Raw genomic sequence first — 24776 nt, forward strand, 5'->3', positions numbered from 1 at the left:
GAGCTTTCTCTAGATCAGAGGTTATTGAAATTTATTATTTTTTGTTTCAGTCATGGACTTTCCCTGAGAATCTATATCCTCTCTTTGAAAAATACAGTATGGTTGGTTGGAGGCTAATTACTTCACAACATTTCAGTGGGTTTTGTCATACATTGATAAGAATCAGCCATAGATTTACACGTATTCCCCATCCCGACTAATAAAAAAAAAAAAAAAGAAGATATACAGATGGCCAAGAGGCACATGAAAAGATGTCCAACATCGCTAATTGTTAAATGCAAATCAAAACTACAATGAGATATCACCTCACATCAGTCAAAACAGCTAGCATCAAAAAATCCACAAACAATAAATGCTAGAGAGGGTGTGGAGAGAAGGGAACCCTCCTAAACTGTTGATAAGAATGTAAATTGGTATAGCCACTATGGAGAACAGTATGGAGGTTTCTTTAAGAAAACTAAAAATAGAGTTACCACATGGCCCTCAATTCCACTCTTGGTCATATATCTGGAGAAAAACATGATCCCAAAGAACACATGCACCCCAATGTTCATCACAACACTGTTTACAATAGCCAAGACATGGAAGCAGCCTAAATGTCCATTGACAGAGGAATGGATAAAGATGATGTGGTACATATATACAATGAAATATTACTCAGCCATCACAAAGAATGAAATAATACCATTTGCAGCAACATGGATGCATCTAGACATTGTCATATTGAATGAAGTAAGTCACACAGAGAAGGAGAAATATCCCATGACATCCCTCATATGTGGAATCTAAAAGGAAATGATACAAATGAACTTACAAAACAGAAACAGACTCACAGATGTAGAGAACGAATTTATGGTTGCTGGAGGGAAGGACGGGGGAAGGGACAGTTAGGGAGTTTGAGATGGACACGTAGACAACTGTATTTAAAATGGATAACTAACAAGGACTTACTGTTTAGCACAGGGAACCCTGCTAAATGTTATGTGGCAGCCTGGATGGGAGGGGAGTTTGGGGGAGAATGGATACATGTATATGTATGGTTGAGTCCCTTCACTGTTTACCTGAAACCATCACAAACAACACTGTTCATCATCTATCCCGCAATAAAAAATTTAAAGACAAAAAAAAAAAAAGAAAAATACAGTATGTACCTTCACGTTTTTTTCTGTTATCTAATAACCTCAGGATGGTCAGATACTCCCTGATACCTTGCAGGGTCTCCAACCATCCTTATTGAAGAGAATAGCAAATTAGGGAAACCGGCTTCCTTCTCCAAATGTGGACACACTGGCCAATGTGTGTGTCAGTTTATTGAATTCATTGGTGTTAAGGACAGGCTTAAGTATGGTTTTCTTTTACTCTCATGTAAATGGAGTTCTGGCCCTGTGTTGTGTGTGTGTGTGTGTGTGTGTGAAAATATCTGAATTATAATATTTTAGGGAAGACAGGATTATAACTTTGAGGAGTCAGCATATAGTTGAGGAAATAATTCATACAAAAGCAAAGCTAAAATCAGATTAAAAGATAGGCAAGAGGCCACATATACACACAAAATATTGTAATAAACACACATGTACACAAATGGATACTCTATAAATGTTACTTGGAGCATATCTCTCAACTACGCAAAACCCTTCAATGATGGCTTAACTTATATTCAAGTTAGTTGTCATGGACTCTAATTCTTTAAGAAAAATTAATACATGTGTGTATTAATAATTAATAATACATGTGGTTGTGTGCAACCACATTTTGTAACATTGTTTCCACAATGTGAGCAGTTTTTCATAGTATTAATCCCTTTTTCCCAAGGAAAAATTAAAGCAAACAAGTTAGAAATAAAACAAACAAATCCTCTCTGTTTCTAAAGTTCATTGCAGCTCTTGGGAAAACAAAACATTGGTTATGTTTTGCTAATCAGACATGATCCTTGCAAAACGTAGATACAGCAGTTAGCTACATGGGTTAGCCATTGTCTGATGCACAGGGTTATGGTTATGTGATCCTGGAGTCCCCTGTAATGGAAAGGTAACATTGGCTGGCAGCTTCTTAATCTTGGCAGGGGTAGCCCTGCCCTGAGACAGCCAGCTCTGAGATTTGTTTGTGGAGTTATTCCTAAAGCTAGTCTACAAACAGTATGTACACCTCTCCTAATATTTTGTTGAGGTCTCTAAATAGCTTAATAAGTCATTTTCTTATCAGAGGTTGCTTTTTTCACATCTGAGAACAGTGATTGACACATGGCCCCTAAAATCCCATGTTTTACTTTTCATATAACTGGATATGTGCCAGTGGTTGTTTGGAATTCTTTGGAAATCCACAGATTGGCCCAGTGACTTGACCTCTAGCAAAGTTTTTCCCCAGGCTTTATAACAATAGAAATAGAGCAAAACATTAAAGAAGATTAAATCAGTTATTAGTAGGAGATAGAGAGGGCAGGTTAATATTTCAAAGTTGGGTTATACTATATGAGTCATGTGAAAAACAAATGAGCAAAATAACTGAAGACTAGAAAGAAAGGAAAGCAGAGCCATGAAATAGTATGAGGGAAAACCTGCTACAGAGAGTAGCTTTGACACATCTGATTTCTATCACTGGACAGAGTAAGGTTCAGTTTCATGGTGCCTGACTTCATTATTACTACTTTTAAAAAACATGATTTCTTATTTTTATTCTTACCTTGAACTATCTTGAATAATGTTCATGGAAATAATCAATCATAAGAATCTATACTAAAAGTAACCATCACAGAAAAGAGCAGGGGTGGGGGGGCAAGCGAAATATCAATAGCCTCAAATATGCAGATGACACCACCCTTATGGCAGAAAGTGAAGAAGAACTAAAGAGCCTCTTGATGAAAGTAAAAGAGGAGAGTGAAAAAGTTGGCTTAAAGCTCAGCATTCAGAAAACTAACATCATGGCATCTGGTCCCATCACTTCATGGCAAATAGATGGGGAAACTGTGGAAAGAGTGGTTGACTTTACTTTTCTGGGCTCCAAAATCACTGCAGATGGTGACTGCAGCCATGAAATTAAAAGATGCTTACTCCTTGGAAGGAAAGTTATGACCAACCTAGACAGCATATTAAAAAGCAAAGATATTACTTTGCCGACAAAGGTCCATCGAGTCAAAGCTATGGTTTTTCCAGTTGTCATGTATGGATGTGAGAGTTGGACTATAAAGAAAGCTGAGCACCGCAAGAATTGATGCTTTTGAACTGTGGTGTTGGAGAAGACTCTTGAGAGTTCCTTGGACTGCAAGGAGATCCAACCAGTCCATCCTAAAGAGATCAGTCTTAGGTGTTCATTGGAAGGACTGACATTGAAGCTGAAACTCCATTACTTTGGCCACCTGATGCTAAGAGCTGACTCATTCGAAAAGACCCTGATGCTGGGAAAGATTGAGGGCAGGAAGAGAGGGGGATGACAGAGGATGAGATGGTTGGATGGCATCACCGAGTCAATGGACATGGGTTTGTGTGGACTCCAGGAGTTGGTGATGGACAGGGGCCTGGCGTGCTGCAGGTTCATGGGGTTGCAAAGAGTCAGACATGACTTGAGTGACTGACCTGAACTGAACTGAACTCACCAATACAGAATATAATCTAATGTAGTATTAATATATGTTTTAATATTAATCTAATTCTAGTATTACCAGGCTTCCCAGGTGGCACTAGTGGTAAAAAAATTCACCTGCAAATGCAAGAGATGTAGGAGGCACAGGTTCAGTTCTTGGGTTGGGAAGACCCCCTGGAGTAGGAAATGGCAACCTACTCCAGTATTCTTGCCAGGAAAATTCCATGGAGAAAGGAACCCAGCAGGCTGCAGTCCATGGGGCCACAGAGAGTTAAACAGGACTGAGCACAGTTCAAATATTTCCAGCTATGTGTTCCTTTAAAAAATTCTAAATATTATCAAACTTTCACATTTCATTAAGTAGTTTCAAACAAATCAGAAATGCTTGTCCCAATGCTTAATTTTTCCTCATATTTCAATAACTATGTATTATCCTGAGCCTTTCCTATATTTAGGACCACTATGTGAAAGTTGCTCAGTCGTGTCCAACTCTTTGTGACACCATGGACTATACAGTCTATGGAATTCTCCAGACCAGAATCCTGGAGTGGGTAGCCTTTCCTTTCTCCAGTGGATCTCCCCAATCCCGGGATCAAACCAAGGTCTCTTGCATTACAGGTGGATTCTTTACCAGCTGAGCCACAGTTCAGTTCAGTTCAGTTTAGTCATTCAGTCGTGTCCAACTCTGTGACCCCATGAATCGCAGCACGCCAGGCCTCCCTGTCCATCACCAACTCCTGGAGTTTACTCAAACTAATGTCCATCCAGTCGGTGATGCCATCCAGCCATCTCATCCTCTGCCGTCCCCTTCTCCTCCTGCCCCCAATCCCTCCCAGCAGTAGGGTCTTTTCCAATGAGTCAACTCTTCCCATGAGGTGGCCAAAGTACTGGAGTTTCAGCTTTAGCATCAGTCCTTCCAATGAACACCCAGGACTGATCTCCTTTAGGATGGACTGATTGGATCTCCTTGCAGTCCAAGGGACTCTCAAGAGTCTTCTCCAATACCACAGTTCAAAAGCATCAATTCTTGCGGTGCTCAGCTTTCTTCACAGTCCAACTCTCACATCCATACATGACCACTGGAAAAACCATGGCCTTGACTAGATGGACCTTTGTTGGCCAAGCAATGTCTGTGCTTTTTAATATACTATCTAGGTTGGTCATAACTTTCCTTCCAAGGAGTAAGCGTCTTTTAATTTCATGGCTGCAGTCACCATCTGCAGTGATTTTGGAGGCAAAAAAAATAAAGTCTGACACTGTTTCCACTGTTTCCCATCTATTTGCCATGAAGTGATGGGACCGAATGCCATGATCTTAGTTTTCTGAATGTTCCACAAGGGAAGCCCAAAATAACTGGACTGGGTGGCCTATCCCTTCTCCAACAGATCTTTCTGACCCAGGAATTGAACTGGGGTCTCCTGCATTGCAGGCAGATTCTTCACTAACTAGAGAGTCTTATTTTATCCTATAAGAAACAACAGGTAAAATTAAGAAAATTAGAAGTGACAATGGAGAGAAGTTGTTTTAAATGTGCAAATAAAAGGGAATTCTAAGCTTTGGTGCAACTTTTCATATTTGTTATAACTATGTAATACCCAAATACAAAATGAAAAATAAATAATTAAGTGCAAAAATGGATGACTTTGGCTCAGATCATAAACTCTTATTGCAAGATCAGACTGAAATTGAAGAATGTAGGGAAAAATAAAAACCCACTAGTCCATTCAGGTATGACCTAAATCAAATCCCTTACAATTATACAGTGGAAGTGACAAATAGATTCAAGGGATTAGATCTGATATACAGAGTGCCTGAAGAACTATGGATGGAGGTTCGTGACGTTGTACAGGAGGTAGAGATCCAGAAAAAGAAATGCAAAAAGGCAAAATGGTTGTCTGAGGGGGCCTACAAATAGCTGTGAAAGAAGAGAAGCAAAAAGCAAAGGAGAAAAGGAAAGATATACCCATTTGAATGAAGAGTTCCAAAGAACAGCAAGGAGAAATAAGAAAGCCTTTCTCAGTGATCAGTGCAAAGAAATAGAGGAAAACAATCGAATGGGGAAGACTACAGATCTCTTCAAGAGAATTAGAGATACCAAGGGAACATTTCATGCAAAGATGGCAACAAAAAAAGACAGAAATGGTATGGACCTGACAGAAGCAGATGTTAAGAAGAAGTGGCAAGAATACATGAAAGAACTATAAAAAAAGATCTTAATGACCCATATAATCACAATGGTGTGATCACTCACCTAGAGCCGGACATCATTCACGACACTTCCATCTTCTCCCCCAAATCCCTTTATACGCGTATGATCTCCCTCACCTCTTCACATTTTGTTTAATCAATTTACCTTTTTATTTTCTTACTTCTGAACAAAAATCTCTTGGGAAGTGGACGTCCACATAATTTTACTGTGTAGAGTATGGATCCATTATTTTGTTCAATCTCTACATACTGATTATTTGTCAAAACAATAAATCTAAAATTTCAAGGAATTCATACAAATGGGTTAAACTAAAAGCATTCAGTTTATAAGTTCACCACTAGGTTTTGTTAGAGAAGTCAAAAACTTTTTCTAGTTATAAATTATCATCTTGCAGATTTTCAATAGGATGAAAGTAAACAGCAAATTTACTTATTAGACAGTTGGCAGTCATTACTTCTGAAGAGTTGTACTGCTTTTAGAATTATTCTAATCTACACACTAGAAAATTAATATTAAACTTAAAATATATCCCCTGGGAGCAAATAAAATATTTTATTAATCCTCATCTGTACCTGTTATGAATAACTTATAGTTTGATTATGAAAAAGCTTCTCATTGGTTGAATTCTAAATTTAAAAAAATTATCTATGATTAAAAGTTAGCTGATAATACATATACAGAGATATAAATTAGCCCATAATCCTCTCATTATTATACAACCAAGTTTATATTGTTGTGTGTGTGTGTATGGGTGTCTGTGTACAAACCCAAATGTATTTTCTTTCCTATTTTAATAACAGTTTAATTTTGTTTTAAATATTCCTTTTACTTTAAATGACCCATGGAAAGTTTTAGAGTAGTCTAGCCCTCTCTGAGCCCCAGTGAACAAGAAATTATCTAGTATGCCCAGTATTTCAGCAACTCTACTTTGCTGACATTTTCCACTATAAACATTAAATCCAGGAAGATTTAGGCCTAAGGAAAATCATTATCAAGTTCATCTCATTAGACTTTCTTCAGAAGAGTTAGAGGAAAAAATCATTAGAAAGAAATGGAATCATAAGAAAAAGCCTTTTAAAACTTTTCTTGTTTTCCTTTCTCATGTTTTTGCATGTATGATACATTTTTTGCATACATGATAAATCATTTTAATGTAATAATCAGAGAACAAATGCTAAATCTTGATACCAAGACATTTATAAAGACTATTTTTCAACCTGGACATAAAAGTAGTATCAATTTAGGAATAATGTAGCTCATCCATTGCTGAAATGTCACAAAAAAATTAAAAAAGGAACAAAGGGAGTAGGAAGGAAGGAGAGTAAAGGAGAATAGTAATGACTAAAGCAATTGATTGAGATTTAAAATCAACCTAGTGGGGTTGATCAAAGAAGATGCATGATTAATTAATAGTTTAATTAATGGTTTAATAGTCCTACATAACTAATTGCAGTCAAGAAAAAAAGAAATAAAGAGGTGAAATATAAATGTGAAAAAATTTAGAAAATAAAGTAGTTGTATAACAAAATGGACAAAAAATTCAAAAGAGAAAAAAATGCATACTGCATTTTATAGGGTCCTTACATTTTAAAGACTGTAAGGAAAGTAGTTACAACTTATTTGCTTGTGTTCAAGTCTCTTTAGTCTAAAATTATCTTACATAATTTTTTCATTCTAGATTGGCTTTTCCTAACATGAAGTCCATTTCTAATTAACTTTCTTCTTCAGCTCCTGTGACAGAATTATGTAGATAAATACATTTATGAAATAAAAATAATTTTTAATATTGTCAAAACATTATTAGAAGGATAAATAAATTGGAGATTATGAACTAATAACATTATCACATATGTGATATCACATATCACACATATCACAATTAAATTAGGAATTACCCTCTCTGAAATTCTTGACCTTATAGTTTCTCTCCATTAGTACACAGCTAAAGGCCAAAATCTAATGCGATCAATACTCTAAAGTTTATGGCAAATCAATATTTGTGTTTGTGCATATTCTTTGACTTCCATAAAACTCCCTGAAATATAAGTCTTACCTCATTCTGGAGATCTCGAATCATTTTGCTCTTTCTTTCCATTTCAGTCTTTAGAAAATGAATCTGAAAATAAAGAGGACACTATGTAGATACATTTCACATTATGTCAATAGCTTTTATAAGTTTATTTTCATAATTTTTGAAGTATAAATAAATGATTATCTCTGTCAACAAATATGGAAAAAGAACAAAGGATTACAATTTTCATTAACCAAACTTTTATTGCCCAATTCATGAATATATCTGCTAATCATACAAAAATACTCTTTTCTTATATAATAAGAAATTGTATTTTAATTGAGAAATGCACATTATGGCTATGATTCTTTCACCTGTATAAAGCTTTTTTTTTTTCTTTTCATTTATTTTTATTAGTTGGAGGCTAATTACTTTACAATATTGTAGTGGTTTTTGCCATATTGACATGAATCAGACATGGATTTACATGTGTTCCCCATCCCGATCCCCCCTCCCACCTCCCTCCCCATCCCATCCCTCTGGGTCTTCCCAGTGCACCAGCCCTGAGCACTTGTCTCATGCATCCACCTGGGCTGGTGGTCTGTTTCACCATAGATAGTATACAATGCTGTTCTCTCAGAACATCCCACCCTCGCCTTCTCCCACAGAGTCCAAAAGTCTGTTCTGTACATCTGTGTCTCTTTTTCTGTTTTGCATATAGGGTTATCGTTACCATCTTTCTAAATTCCATATATATGTGTTAGTATACTGTATGGTCTTTATCTTTCTGGCTTACTTCACTCTGTATAATGGGCTCCAGTTTCATCCATCTCATTAGAAGTGATTCAAATGAATTCTTTTTAACGGCTGAGTAATATTCCATGGTGTATATGTACCACAGCTTCCTTATCCATTCGTCTGCTGATGGGCATCTAGGTTGCTTCCATGTCCTGGCTATTATAAACAGTGCTGCGATGAACATTGGGGTGCACGTGTTTCTTTCAGATCTGGTTTCCTCAGTGTGTATGCCCAGGAGTGGGATTGCTGGGTCATATGGCAGTTCTATTTCCAGTTTTTTAAGGAATCTCCACACTGTTCTCCATAGCGGCTGTACTAGTTTGCATTCCCACCAACAGTGTAAAAGCGTTCCCTTTTCTCCACACCCTCTCCAGCATTTGTTGCTTGTAGACTTTTGGATAGCAGCCATCCTGACTGGCCCATTATGACTATGATTCTTTCACCTGTATAAAGCTTAATTTTTAAAAATATGGTTCCTAAACAGAGCTAGAGTCTAGGGTTGGGCCTAGGAATCTCTTATATTAAAACACTCTCCAGGTATTTCTGACATATGGACAAGTACGAGAGGAATTGCACAGTGATGATCCTCACCTGAAGCATGGAACCTTATAAATACTGTGCTAAAGAAACCAAGAGGTTTCTGCCTATATACAATATTGCTGAAATATGTAACCAAATGGTAACAAAATCTAAACCAAACAATTTTTGATGGTCAAACTACATATAAAATAGAAGCAGAAGCCTGAGAACCACTATGTCCATCAGTTCGGCCACAACAATTTTCAAAGTTAAGTTTGAATCATGAAGATACTGACAGCAACCTGAAAATGTTAGTTATACTCACTACCAATTTGATGGCTAAAACAAAGGTATCACTAGAAGGACTTGACGACAATCAAAATTAGATATGTGTGCAAAGCAGTATGTCCCCCCCAAAATAGCTTTTATGCCCATTTCTTCTGCTCTGGGCTGGTGTCAACTTACTGGTTACCACTGTTATGGGCTGGACCAACTCTTGTGGTTCTGTTTATCACTGCAAGATGCCTTCAGTAATAACCGTCAGGAAAGTTTGAAAAAAAATAAGGGTTTATGCCTTATGAGTCCAAGAAATAACATGGTATAGTTGGAAGGCGTTTGTGAGGAGAGAGAGTGAGAAGGAGTCCATGGACCTGGGGTTCCGTTTTTATTGGGGTGGAGGGTGGGGGCCTAGGGTTTCAGAATGTTCACTCTTTATTGGTGACTTTAAAATATGGTACATATACACAATGGAATATTACTCAGCCATTAAAAAGAATTCATTTGAATCAGTTCTAATGAGATGGATGAAACTGGAGCCCATTATACAGAGTGAAGTAAGCCAGAAAGATAAACACTAATACAGTATACTAACACATATACATGGAATTTAAAAAGATGGTAACGATAACCCTATATGCAAGACAGAAAAAGAGACACAGATGTATAGAACAGACTTTTGGGCTCTATGGGAGAAGGCGAGGGTGGGATGTTTTGAGAGAACAGCATCGAAACATGTATATTATCTATAGTGAAACAGATCACCAGCCCAGGTTGGATGCATGAGACAAGTGCTCAGGGCTGGTGCACTGGGAAGACCCAGAGGGATGGGATGGAGAGGGAGGCGGGAGCGGGGACCGGGATGGGGAACACATGTAAATCCATGGCTGATTCATGTCAATGTATGGCAAAAACCACTACAATATTGTAAAGTAATTAGCCTCCAACTAATAAAAATACATGAAAAAAATTTTAAAAATTAAAAAAAATAAAATATGAGTGGCAATTTAAAGTGCAGAACAGAAAATCACTAAACAAAACAAAAGTCAAGAAGCCCCAAAGGTCAGTTAACAAACTTAAATTAACCAAAACCTCTGGGGGAAAAAAAAAAAAGGCTCACTGGGGAGCAGAGGTGGGAGGTACAGCTGATTCTTCAAGTCAGTGGTTGGCTAAGTGTTTATTGGAGAAAGGCCTTTTTGAAGTGGTTGCCTCTTTGAAGTGGCCACCACTACAATCAAATCTTTTTTAACTAAAAAAAATTTATTGCAGTATGAGTCAGACACTTAAACTACAAAAAGAAATGCAAACCATCAGGACTTATAATACTCTACCTCACTACTTAATGGGCACCAGAAAATTTTGATATGTACAGATTTGTCTTTAGTTTTGGTTATGAACTATTTAAAGCCATCTTAGTTGTCTGAATAACCTGGTGTTTCAGTGATGCCATGAAAGTGAAAGTGTTAGTCGCTTAGCCATGTCCAACTGTCTGCAACCTCATGTACTGTAGCCCTCCAGGCTCCTCCGTCCGTGGAATTCTCCAGGCAAGAATATTTGAGTGGGTTACCGTTTCCTTCTCCAGGGGATCTTCCCAACCCACGGATCAAACCCAGGTCTCCCACATTGCAGGCAGATCCTTTACAGTCTGAGCCATCAGGGACCATGGGGACAGTGACCCCATATTATCTTATCAGTGATGCCATAATTTTCCCCAAATCCTCACATTTTGATACTATTTATTATATGTTCTCCATAATTAACACTTAAATTTAATTAACAGTGTAATGAAGATATACTGCAATGTCAAGACTAAAAAAAGGACAGAGACTTGGGAATGCAATGTTCAATTATTCAGGACCTACAATACATTCAGAATATTCAAAAGTCATAGCATTTTGAAACCACTAGTCTAGAATCCCAGCAGGTTTTAAGATTCCTGGAAAATCAGAAGTGAAATAGTTCTGAGAGACAGAAAATAACACTTATTTACTTTGAGTAAAGAACAGATGGCCATAATTCCTTATTCTTAATGAGAGTCAGAGCTTGAAGCTAATTCTTGCCTTTGGACTAATTATGTCTCACTTAGGGCAAGTTAAGCCATAAAAATTAACAAGAGTGGTGAAATGCATCCAGAGAGCATTAATGGATTTAATTACTCCGGCTACACCTGATAGATCATTCTTTCTTGCTGTTTGTTAGGTTTTTCATACAGGACACAAGTTTGTAAGATTTGCTACTCCATTATCTGCTTAGAGATAAAAACAGATGCTCACATGTTCATAAAAAGTATTTGCAAATGGAATTAGATCAAGACAGCTTTATTTTTAATTTTCATTAAAATGCTTTTTCATTTGAATTTTCAAAATTTTGTCTTCTTTTATATTTTTGTTTATTTAAAAGTACTATCACCTTCAAGTTTTATAATGTTTTACTATGGACTTACTGAGGATTTTCAGGTGGTGCTAGTGGTAAAGAACCCGCCTGCCAATGCAGGAGACACAAAAGATGGGAGTTTTATCCCTAGGGTTCTGATCGCTGGGTCAGGAAAATCCCCTGGAGGAGGGTATGGCAACCCACTCCAGTATTCTTGCCTGGAGAATCCCATGGACAGAGAAGCCTGGCAGGCTATGGTCCATGGGGTCACAAATAGGGTTGCACAGAGTCGGACTTACTAATATAGGTATTTGCAACATCTTTTGCATAAAATATACGATCTTCTTTTACGGAAAAAAGGCAGAGTAATTAGATATGTAATCAAGGGCAGCACATAAGAGTATTTGGTCCTAAGTCTAAAATAGCATGACAATATTTACAGAATCAAATCCAAATGTTTCCCCTCTAGTTGGAAATGAACAGTTTAAATTCCTCACTGTCCCCTTATTATCCAACATTAAACTACATCAACTAGAGTCTTTCTAGCAGAAAGAATATTCACTGAATTATTTGCAACAATTAAACATATATACTTATTTAATCTTCAATAAGGAGAAAAAGCACAAACATTTTGAGTCTTTACTAAAATTTGGAAGTGAGGAGTCCCAATAGTATGAAATCAATCTTTTTCTAGATTCTACCAGATGTACATTAAAAAAAAAAAAAAAAAACTTCTACTAATTAAATATATTTTATTCCCATATTTGTTAAGCTTTCTGTCATCTATTTTTGTACTTTGACTTTGGACTTATTAGTCATTCAACTCAAAGCACAAACACATTCCCTCCAAAAGACAAGCATTATTTATTTCCACAAGTGTTTGCATTCATTGATCTTGATGATATATATTGTTAATATAATCTTGAATTTGCTCTTATAGAAATTTTACATGTACATTCATTAGTGGAAAAATAGCTATTAATTTATATATATAGCTATTAGTTGATTTTGGAATCATAAGTGATGATGTTCATAAACTTAGATGAAAGTTTTCAACCTTTTTCTATTTTTGAGAAAGTATTTGCCTATATTTGAAATTGGGTCTCAGGTGGCGCTGGTGGTAAATAACCTGCCTGCCAATGCAGGAGACATAAGAGACTTGACTTCGATCCCTGGGTCGAGAAGACCCCCTGCAGTAGGAAATGGCAAGCCACTCCAGTATTCTTGCCTGGAGAATCACATGAACAGAGAAGCCTGGTGGGCTATAGTCCATGGGGTCACAAAGAATTGGACACAACTGAAGCAAGTTAGTCAATATTTGAAATTAGCTGATCTTTAAAAATTGGTAGAAGTCATCTTCCGGCCCTGGAATATATGGGAAAGGAGGTCTTTCAGCATAATAAAATTTTGAATGTATTCAGTTAATCAAGTATTACATTTCTTCTTGCAAAAATGTTAGCATTTTATATGTATTCATCTAGTAATTATATGTACATTTTAAATGTACCAGTGTCCTGCTGCTCATAATAACTTTTTTTATAATAACTTATTTTGTTAAATTCCTATTATGACTATTAGCTCTCTTTTAATTAAACATTTTAAAATTGGAGTGTTTTTATTCTTAATCTTTCTCAAAGTCTATTTATCAGTCCTTTCAAATAACTTAGTCATTTTTTTTCTATTTTATTGTCTTCAACTTTTATAATACTCTCTTTCTTACACTGATGTTTTGCTTTATCAATAACTTCTTGAATTTTTGTTGCTAGTATTCTTTCTGGAAAAAATGCATCTAAAGCTCTGCATCTACTTCAACTATTACACTGGCACATGGTGTCTTCATTATTATTATTTCTTTATATATTTTATTATTTCTTAGGAACTAAAGAGTTATTAGAAAATGTTTTATATATTTTCCAAACACAAGGAATTGTTTAACCATTTATTTAAACATTTATTAAAATACATTGAAACTTTTGCCATCAGTAATTTTTTGCCTACATTATTCTTTCAATTGGAAAATTTATTTATGACAATTGTTTTCTTTCTATTGAGTAGATTAAATTTCTATTATCTACTATATGCCAGATAACAATTTTAGGGTAAAAGAAAAAATTTAGGGTAATCATGCATGTTATTTTAATTTGAATTATTCCCCAAATTCTTCAAATAAGGAAACTTGCAGGTTAAAGAACTTAATTTTATAGACAATAAATGGACCACTGGGCTTCCCAGGTTGCTCAGTGGGTAAAGAAATTGCCTACAATGCAGGAGACACAAGTTCAGTTCCTGAGTTGGGCAGATCCCCTGGAGGAGGGCAAGGCAACCTGCTTCAGTGTTCTTGCCTGGAGAATCCCATGGACAGAGGAGCCTGGCAGGTAATCCATGGGATTACAGAGAGTCGGACATGACTGGAGTGACTGAGCACGCATGTACAGATGAACCACTAGGAATTTAAACCTGAATATTCTTATTCTGTGCTTCCCTGGTGGCTGAGATGGTAAAGCATCTGCCTGCAATGCGGGAGACCTGGGTTTGATCCCTGGGTCAGGAAGTTCCCCTGGAGAAGGAAATGGCAACCCACTCCAGTACCCTTGCCTGGAAAATCCCATGGATGGAGGAGCCTTTCTTTTCTTTCTTTCTTTCTATTCTTATTCTGTAGCACATGTTAGGTTATGAATACATTTAGGGAGTTTCTGGCTCAGTACAGTATTATGGGGTGGGAGAGGAAAATCTTCCCTCAAGATTCAATGCTGAATTTTAAGAAAAGCACTAGAAGGGTTCTGAGACCTTCTTCTCCCCAACTATGCATCCCTTGTCCCCAATATTTTCTGATACTTGGCTATTCTAGCTTTTCCTGAGCTCCTTCAACAATTATAGCTTTCTTCTTTGGGGATATTAGACATAGTTTGTGTAACATATTAGAGTAAACACAGGTTCATGCCTTGGCTTCTCCAAATATTAACTGTGTAAATACAAGCAATAGTTATTCACTTTCAGTAAAAATAATAATAATAATAGTGTGCCATTTTATTGTGAGAATCTGAGAAAATAGTATGGAAACAGTATGAGAAATAGTGTGGAAACTTCTATTCTGGTCTAAATGCCATTATTTATGACTGGGGTATTCACAAATTGAGATTAAATGTGATAAGTCAAGGCAGAAATGGGATTGCAATTAGGGTCACTCAGTACACGGGGTCAGATTTTGAGGGCAGGGATCAACATAGTGGTGCTAAAAATGTGTCTGCTCTTTCATGTAACACCTGTGTCCAAAGAAGGGCTTCCCAGGTGGCACTGGGGCTGAAGAACCTGCCTGCCAAAGCAGGAGACGTTAAGAGATGCAGGTTCGATCCCTGAGTTGGGAAGATCCCCTGGAGGAGGGCATGGCAACCCACTCCAGTATTCTTGCCTGGAGAATCCCACGGACAGAGGAGCCTGGCGGGCTACAGTCAGTCCATAGAGAGCACAGAGTCAGACATGACTGAAGTGACTTAGCACACACATATGTCCAAAGAAATAGACACTGGGTGCACTGTAGGTTTAGGTTAGCAGTGCGTGCTGCCATGGCGTAACAGAGAAGAATAAAGCTGCTCATCTTTACTGGTGGGCTGGACAGATAACAATGAATTTATTAAAAGGAAATAAATCTGCACCTAGGAAAATCAAGTCATCATTACAAAGACTGTCTCCAGGAAACAGTTACTCCAGATGACAGACAGGGCTAAGTTTCAGAGGCAAAATTCTATACTCGAATTCAGATTATTCAAGGAAGCACTGCAAAAGAAAGGCAGGCGTTTCTGCTAATTCTCAAAGGGACTGGGGTCCCAGGTAATCAACCTGGATGGAGATATTGTATTAGCACTGTTTCTAGCCTCTGTAAACTTGAAGCTTTAACTTCTATCTTGCACACATACGCAGACAAGCCTTATTATGGACAGCCCAATAATATGCATGAGTCATCCTATCTTCACCTCCTGCCTTCCTCACCACTGCTCCTTCCATACCCCCTAAAAATAATACACTTTCTGGGGGCATGCTTTTCAAATGCAAACTAACCAATACAGAGCCTGTAGCCCCAGCCATACCTTGTATTGGGTTCTCACACTCCAGGACACTACATAAATGCCTTAATCATAAAGGATGCCTTAATCATCCTTTGAACCAGGTACCAGACAAACAGCCCCTATGTCCCAGAGCCTGCTGAAATCATTCAAACTGGCCAATCATAGACCAGCTTACCTCGCTTAACCCTCTCCTTCCCACGGAAACCACAACAGAGGCTCTTGTCCACAGCTCCCCCACCTTCATTTGCCCCGGGACTGACCTGGGGCTTCCCTGCATGGTCCCTGGTCATGTGGCATGCCACCCTTCTTGGCAACTGTGGGAAATAACTATCTTTCCAAATGTAGTCATTTCCTGATCTGTTGCTCTTGTGCGCACATGCTTAGTTGCTTTAGTCGTGTCCAACTCTTCACAACCCCATGGACTGAAGCCCACCAGGCTCCTCTGTCCATGGGATTCTCCAGGCAAGAATACTGGAGTGGACTCACCATGCCCCCTTCCAGGGGATCTTCTTGACCCAGGGATCGAACCTGTGCCTCCTGTGGCTTCCTTACTATAGGTAGATTCTTTACTACTGAGCCACCAGGGAAGCCCTTCTGTTGGTCTTACTATACCTTAAAATTTTAATTAATAGACTATACTTTAAAAAAGACTCAGGTCCTCAAATAGAATAAACGCTTCAATCCCCGTAAATTGAACATAAAGGGGGAACAGGTAGAAATCTAGTTTTCAGCACTACTATCCAGACCACTATCCCTCCTGCTTATGGGGAATATTAGTCATAAAAATTGAAATATGAAGGTCAAGTGAACATCATTTTGAGAGAGAAAATCTGGAGAGAAGATTGATTCTTAAACCTTGGGGTGTATCAGGATCACCTGTGGAGACGATTAAATAGGCAGATGGTGTAATCCCACCCTTGAGAGACATCTATTCAGTGGTTGTAGGGTATGGCTTAGGGCTCTGGATAGCTTAATTTAGTTCAAGGTCACATCCCAAAATTCAAGGGCTGCTGATATGGGGCCTGACACCAGCACTCTTGTCCTCAGTTTCTCATTCATAAGTAAGGGTTGGGAATTAGCAGACCCCTAAGAAGCAAAAACATATTATTTTTGGAATGAATGCTGATGAAGTATGTTTTATAATCTTGGTGGTGGTGTTTTATTTATTGTATTTTCGTTTTTATTTGTTACAGGTGTGTTTGTTCAATAGTGATTTTGGGGGAAAAAAATATAAATGAACAATTCTCCAGCCCCAAAGCAAAGGACACAAAAAAGAAACACTTACAGTGGCCTCTTGTTTTTCTGCTTTGTCAGCTGTCTCCTTAAGCTGATTTTCCAGGGCCTCCTGGAGAGCCTTCATTTGTTCTCTTGTTTAGGAGAAAACAGAGAGGAAAAGAGAGACATAATATAACTCTGTACACTATGAAATAAGATTTCACTGCACATATACATTTCAGAAACATAACTAGAATGTATAGAGACACAGTTAAATATACAGGATCGCATCTCAGGATTCTGGTAAAGAGTACTGTCTCCCATGGAAGCTCTAAAAGCAAGCTGTATTTAAGAGAAATTGCCTTGCTATTGTGTCTTATAAGAATCCCACTGTGAGAGCTGCATAATGTGTCAAATCATATCAATAAAATAATTAAGAGTTGGAAAGCTAATTTTAGTGACAGCATGCTAGGGCATGAACATGCTGTTCAGAAAAAAAAAAAAAAAGTTACCATAGACTTACTGATAGGATAAAATCATCATTCCCTTGGATGCCCCAATTGACTAATTCTAAAGCATTATGTTTTAGACATCTTGTGTAAGGTCTGAGACTTTTTGTAAAAACAAAGAGAAAAAAAAGATTTATTTCTAATGTGAAAGCTCATTTATTGGGGATAATAAAAAACACATGTCTGCACACATATACACATTGTGTCTCAAGCTCACTCGGACATACGGACCCTGTCTCACACTAAAAATTAAATACTTTCATAAATATGCATTTCCTTCAAAGGTTTAGGATTTTCTCAATTATGACAGACTTTATTATCTTTCTGGGCCTTCATTTTATCATCCAAGCTATCACTTCAGATAGCAGATAACAGCATATGAGTGAAGCATGCGTGTTAAGTGTTGTAGTGTGTTAAGTATGGCTAGAGGACTAAACTCCTTCAAAGCAACAGCAACGACCAAATGAAAATGTAGCATACAAACTAAAATTCCCAGTCTGGTGCCAAAAGACAACTTCTGGAACAAAAATATTTTCTTGGTGTGCAACCACAATATGGAGACTATGGAATAGGAGAGTATACTCTGAGACTCATTTTTATCCATCTATAAAATGGGCATAATGACAGAACTACCTCATAGATTTGTAGTGAGGTTTAGAAGACAATAAGGCAGGCAAAATGCTCGGAAAATAATCACTTAATATGCATGAAGTCATTGTCATAACCACTGGTACCACTAGAGGTCCCTGCGTTCATTCTTTGACTAGCACATCCTGCACAACCGGAAGCTGCTCTTTCACGCGGAAGAACTTAAGGAGGCCTCCAGTTTTCTTATCTAGAAACTCCTAGGTCACACTCTCAGTTTTAGGACTATCCATGAAAGTCTATATGATTGTTGGAATCAATCTGGATGTTGTTTATCAAAGCAAAACATAATAGGAACAACTTATAAAATAATTACAGTCACTTTGGTTCTTAGATGATTTATGCGTGATTGGGTGAAACTTTAATATGCTTTCATTTAAAGTGGATTTTAAATCTGTTTCCTTTACAGCCTGAAATAGGTTTCATTTACTAAAACTGTTTATTAGAATGAAGTGTCACATGCACTGATTGTGCTAAGTCGCTTCAGTTGTGTCCGGCTCTTTGCGACCCTATGGACTGTAGCCCGCCAGGCTCCTCTGCCCATGGGATTCTGCAGGCAAGAATACTGGAGTGGATTGCCATTTTCTTCTCCAGGGGATCTTCCTGACCAAAGAATTGAACCCTCATCTGTTAAGTTTCCTGCATTAGCAGGCGGGTTCTTTCTTTTTTTTTTTCCATTTATTTTTATTAGTTGGAGGCTAATTACTTTACAGTATTGTAGTGGTTTTTGTCATACATTGACATGAATCAGCCATGGATTTACATGTGTTCCCCATCCCGATCCCCCTCCCGCCTCCCTCCCCATCCCATCCCTCTGGGTGTTCCCAGTGCACCAGCCCTGAGCACTTGTCTCATGCATCCAACCTGGGCTGGTGATCTGTTTCACCCTAGATAATATACATGTTTCAATGCTGTTCTCTCAAAACATCCTACCCTCCCCTTCTCCCACAGAGTCCAAAAGTCTGTTCTGTACATCTGTGTCTCTTGTGGTAACGATAACCCTATATGCAAAACAGAAAAAGAGCAGGCGGGTTCTTTACCATTAGGCGCAACCTGGCAAACCCCAAAAGTGCCACATATGAACACTTAAAATATGGATTTCCATTACTGCGTTTGACATTTTTCACAATGAACACTTGTGACATAATATAATATGAATGCCTACTGATATTGCAGGCTTATAGGACACCAGGCACTCAATAAACTTCACATCAAATTGTAGTATCTTATTGCAAATGGAAAACTGATGCATAAAGAGGTAGTGGAACTGTGTTCTGGACCGTATGTGCTCAAATTCTAGAGAGTCATTATAATATCTCTATTGAAGCAGAGAGACAGAGAGAAAAAGAAGGATGGAAGGATGTACGTTCTATTCCTAACACTCAAAGATTCAACAAGTATTGAATAAAAATACAACAGGACTATCATGTGCTGTGTCTTACTCAGTCAGTCAGTCGTGTCTGACTCTTTGTGACCCCACGGACTGTAGCCAGCCAGACTCCTCTGTCCATGGGGATTCTCCAGGCAAGAATCCTGGAGTGGGTTGTCATATCCCCCTCCAGGGAATCTTCAAAACCCAGGGATCAAGCCCAGGTCTCTGCCTTTGTAGGAGGATTCTTTACCATCTGAGCCACCAAGGAAGCCCGAGAATATTGGAGTGGGTAGCCTATCCCTTCTCCAGGGGATCTTCCTGACCCAGAAATCGAACCACGATCTCCTGCACTGCAGGAATATTCTTTACCAGCTGAGTTATCAGGGAAGCCCTAGGACTACTATATTTCCAACTAAAAAGTTTTATATTAAAGTCTTATAATAATTATTCATTACTTCGGGATTTTAAAATTCTCATTTTTATTTTTAAAGTGATACTTGGGTTTTAAATTATAAAATATAAATTTTATAAAATCCAATATATGCACATATATATTCAAAAATACCCACATACTGACATCTATAGGCAATAGGGAGTAAGAAAAAAAAAAAAGTAAACTGCAAAAGCTGTTAACAAAAAACTGGAGAAACAGAGAATTCTGCACATTTTCACGGCAAGGAAAGCTATCTACCAGAATGGCAAAGCAGTCTTTTTGAAACTTTTGAATATCTCCATCTCCTCTTAGGTTTTTCAAGCTTATTTCTGCACATTCTCACTGCTCTCATGCTTTAGGTGGCCCCCAACTCCCCAGACTTGGTGAGTTTTACTCCAGTGAGAAATTCTTGCTGACTTGCTCAAGGACCATCCCAGTCCACCGAGTGTGACTTGCACAGGATAGAGCTCCTCTTGGTCCCTATTTGGCACTGAGCTGAAGCTTGAATTCTAAAGAACTGTGACAGGCTTCTCCAATGCTGAGTATATTTAGCAGAGAATTTCATGGTTACAAGGAATTTTAAAAGGCAGCTCTTTCACACATCTTCCATTTCCAATTATAAACATAAAAATGCCTCACCCTACAGGAAGGTATTTTTTTCAAATGGTTACCAGCCTGGATTGCAGTAACATCACAGAAAGAAATCTTGCTGCTATCCCAGGCATTCTTTTCCTTTTCAGAGAACTCAATATAGTAAAATCCTTTAGTCCAAAACTGCTTTCTCAGAATCTCTATCCAGCAACCATTGTAGAGCATAAAATATATCATTCCTTTTTATTTTCAAGACATGCATGCATACTAAGTGGCTTCAGTTGTGTCTGACTCTGTGCGACCCTATGGATGGTAGCCCACCAGGCTCCTCTGTCCAAGGGATTCTCTAGGCAAGAATACTGGAGTGGGTTGCCATTTCCTTCTCCAGACTTCAGAGTGCTCTTCTATCCCCCAGAGTCTCTATTTTGTGGTTGCATACTCTCATTCTTCACATAGTATGGCTTAAAAGTCTCTCCATCAACTTGAGGATTCTTTTATGAATACTGCCTAGGCTGTCTAAATATTTCTGTAAGTGTAAAAACCAAGAGTCAATGCAACTTTCTCTCTCTCATGTAAAATTCTATGTGCATGTGTGCACACCCACACACACTCCTTTTTCTGTACCTCTTGGTGGAAAGACACGCTGCTCTCTCTACCTGGTTATTTATGGCCACCTCATATCCTCTGAGTTTACTTACTTAAAATCTAGTACAGCCAAACAGAGAGATTTCAGTAGTTGCTTCTTGGCACATAATTCCAAGAGGGAAATTCTAATTGATTCAGTTTTGTTTTGGTGGCCACCTTGAGCTAATTAACTGTATCCAGTGATAATAGAGTCAGATAAAAGGTAGTCTAGAGACCACTTCTCTAGGGAAGGGCCAGGTGGTAATCCCAGAGGACAAAGAATTACTGGGAACCAGGTCTATACCTAGATGGCATCTGCAATACATTATAATCTTCCCAGCTCTGATAATATTTCTAAATTTGCAATCAGTTAATACTTTTTCTCTTTTACTATTTTTCATTCTCTCTTATTTTGGAAATGTGATACATAGCTTCTTTCACATTCAGATAATCATAATTTTTATATATCTCTAAACAGAAAAAAACATATATCAAATGCATTATACTTTTGAGAAATCACCTATTGGTAGGTGATTTATTTGAATTTTCCATTCTGACTTTGTGCATCGCGTAAGTTATGCATTTTAAACAAATTTTATAATTTTGGATGAAACTTTGAAAGCGTAATTCCAAATATTTGCTCCATTAAATCCATTCACTGAAAGACTTGGTCCATCATCTGCCATTCGTATACCATGCCAAATATACAGATGATGACCTGAAATTCTTAACAAGTCTAGTCATATTTTTCCATGTTTACATGGATATTTGGAGTGTCATGTAGAAACAGCCTTAGATAACTTAAGAAAATAGCAGCAAACTAAAGGAATATGCTTCTCCTTTTCCATATCATGCAGAAGCCTGTCTCCTCATCTATGTCTCTCGTGCAATAGGAAACCCTGACGCTGTTGCTTTCAGGCCCTGGTGCTCACAGATGAGATCTCTGGGTCCTCTTCTCTAGGCCATCTTTCCTCCACCTGGTCTGTGTCTCTTTCTTTCTGCCTTGAATGGTGTTGTCAGAATAATACCCCTAAAATACGTTTTAAATTATAGCATCCTTTTCCAGAGCTACCTAAATGAGCCTTCTGTTGAAGTCCACTTTCAGCCAACTTTCAAGAATGGCCCCCATCTACGCATGACAGCCTCATTTTCTAATCTTTCCTGACTCACTCTGTCCTCTTTGGTCAACGCAATCCCCTCACTGGTGTTGCCCATGGATTATGCAGAAGTCATTTCTATTTTTATGTTTTTGTTTACTATCTTTTCCAAATGTGGGAGAGTCTGCAAAAACTAATAACTTTCAATGACACTTGGTCTGCTTTGATTAGCTATTCCTATTGGAAATATGGTTTATAATTCTCCACTAACTCAGTGAACCACAAATACTTATGTGTTTTAAAAGGTGGATTATTTCAAACCAGTAAAACAGTTTAAAATTATGTACTTTTGAAAATATGCTCAGACCTATATTTCACATGAGATCTTTTTAATGTTGGACTCTGGAGAGAATTTCATGTTCAAGAAATAAAGATTTCATTTAAATAATGAAAAGAGTCAAGATGAGATGCTCGATTTGATATTTTTAACATGTCATTGCCTCAATGACATGAGGTTTATGGGTCACGAGGCAAAGGCAGTGGAGAAGATACAAGATGGTAAGAAGAGGGTACACAGTAGTGTCTGTCAACTTCTTAAACAGCCTTCTGCTTTGGATAGGTAAACTGACTTGAAAGGGTATGACTATAGGTAAGATACAGCAGAGCAAATTCCAATTTAATACAACTCTCAGCAATTTGCTTAAGCATTTTGAGAAACAATTTCCCATTTATTGATTGGGGACAATAATTACTACTCTATAATTGTGGTACTGAAACAAAAAACATATGTATACATATAAAACCAGCAGAGCCTCTAATAAATGCATAACAAATAACAAAGGCTAGCTCTTTTATACCTTACAATACCTTGGCTTTTTTGTGTATTTGTTAGACAAGCAGTTTCAAGTCATACAATTTTTTTTTTAATACTAGGTATAAATCTAGCTCATACTTCACTTCCTTCAAAAATAAACAAACAGTAATAAAAATGTTCAAATTCTACTATGCTATTAATAAAAATACCCCATTCCTTACCAACCCAATTATCACCAGGATCAAGTTGTGATACTAATAAAAATGGCCCACTCTGTCAAAGTTGTTGGATCTGTATATTGATGGGCAGACTTATGGCTCCATCTTCTAAGATAATAGAGGAACGTACTCCAGATCCTTAATAGCTGAATTGAGATCTGCAGATAGGCATGGTCACTATTAGCATCACCCATCACCAGGGAACGCACTAGAAATACAGAATCTCAAGTGCCACCCTATATATATATATATATAGAGAGAGAGAGAGTGTGTGTGTATGGATCTGCATTTGAGCAAGATTCTCATATATTAAAGTGTAAATAAGGTTATAAAGAAATGAATGCATTTAAAATAAACTTATTCATGTAAAGTTGCTGAATGAATTTTGGCGATGGAAAAAATGAACTGAGAAAATAAAAGGAGAACACAGCCTTACCTTTGTTTCTGACCTATTTCCAGAAGCTTCTGAACATCAGTTTTAGCAGATATCTCATCGTTTTTCAAATTCTGATAAGAAAATTGGGAAAAGGAAGTCTTATTCAGGTGATAGATTGAAGCCGACTTTACTGTTATGTTTATGGCACAAGGCGTGCCCTGAAACAAGAATGCGCAAATGAGGCTATGATGGTCCCCTTGGCTCTCAGGACACACAGTTTATGACACCAACTAGTGAAAATGCTACACAATGAGTGAAAGGGGATGAACTGAGTTTCAGTCTTTAGAGGTTCAATGAAAGAGGAAATACTCTCCAAACATCTAGGTGTTTTTTAAAATGAATATGTCAGTATTTTTGCTTAGTCACCAGTTGTGTCCGACTCTGCAACACCATGGACTGTAGCCCATCAGACTCTTTGTTCATGGGATTCTCTAGGCAAGAATACTGGATAGGGTTGCCATTCCCTTCTGCAGGGGATCTTCTTGACCCAGGGATTGAATCCCAGCATCCTGCATTGCAGGTGGATTCTTTACCATCAGAGCCAGCTCCATAATGGAATAGAAAATATATTATCTGTTCTTCATTCAAAGTTTTACCATGTTCTCTGCAGGCATGTTAAGCTTATTTTGGCATAGTTTCTACAAACAAAAGGAGACATAAAAAACCTCTCTACATAGGTTAAATAATAATACGTTCAAAATCAAAGCAGTCAAATGGTATGTACCTATTTGGTCGTGTCTATTATTTATAAGTAATGCATTAGAATATATATATATATATATATAATATATATATAAAACTAGGACCAGTCCAAATTGTAATGGTACTGTATAGGTAGCGTATTAAGGAAAAAAGTACCACCTCACTCATTGGTGTTTATTTACTCTGGCAAATTTAGCATTGACGGACTGTGAATCAGAACAGAGAACTCCCCTGAGCTTTTCTCATTAGGTAAGCTGTCTTGTTAAGCCTTCCCTAAGAACCTTCTTATTTATA

General features: G+C 37.6%; 1 protein-coding gene across 3 annotated transcripts in view; it reads right to left on the reverse strand.

Moving 5' to 3' along the window:
• Positions 1 to 24776, reverse strand: part of LUZP2 (leucine zipper protein 2) — a 476467-nt gene that overhangs the window by 233166 nt on the left and 218525 nt on the right. For all 3 annotated transcript variants that reach the window (XM_043452431.1, XM_043452430.1, XM_043452432.1), the window contains exons 3-5: positions 23781 to 23851; positions 17112 to 17193; positions 7839 to 7901 (exon numbers count right to left, since the gene is read on the reverse strand). In XM_043452431.1, coding sequence (XP_043308366.1) covers positions 7839 to 7901; positions 17112 to 17193; positions 23781 to 23851 — 216 coding nt within the window. The remainder of the gene's footprint in view (positions 1 to 7838; positions 7902 to 17111; positions 17194 to 23780; positions 23852 to 24776) is intronic.

This window comes from Cervus canadensis, chromosome 29 (genome assembly GCF_019320065.1).
Source record: "Cervus canadensis isolate Bull #8, Minnesota chromosome 29, ASM1932006v1, whole genome shotgun sequence".
Taxonomy (NCBI): domain Eukaryota; kingdom Metazoa; phylum Chordata; class Mammalia; order Artiodactyla; family Cervidae; genus Cervus; species Cervus canadensis.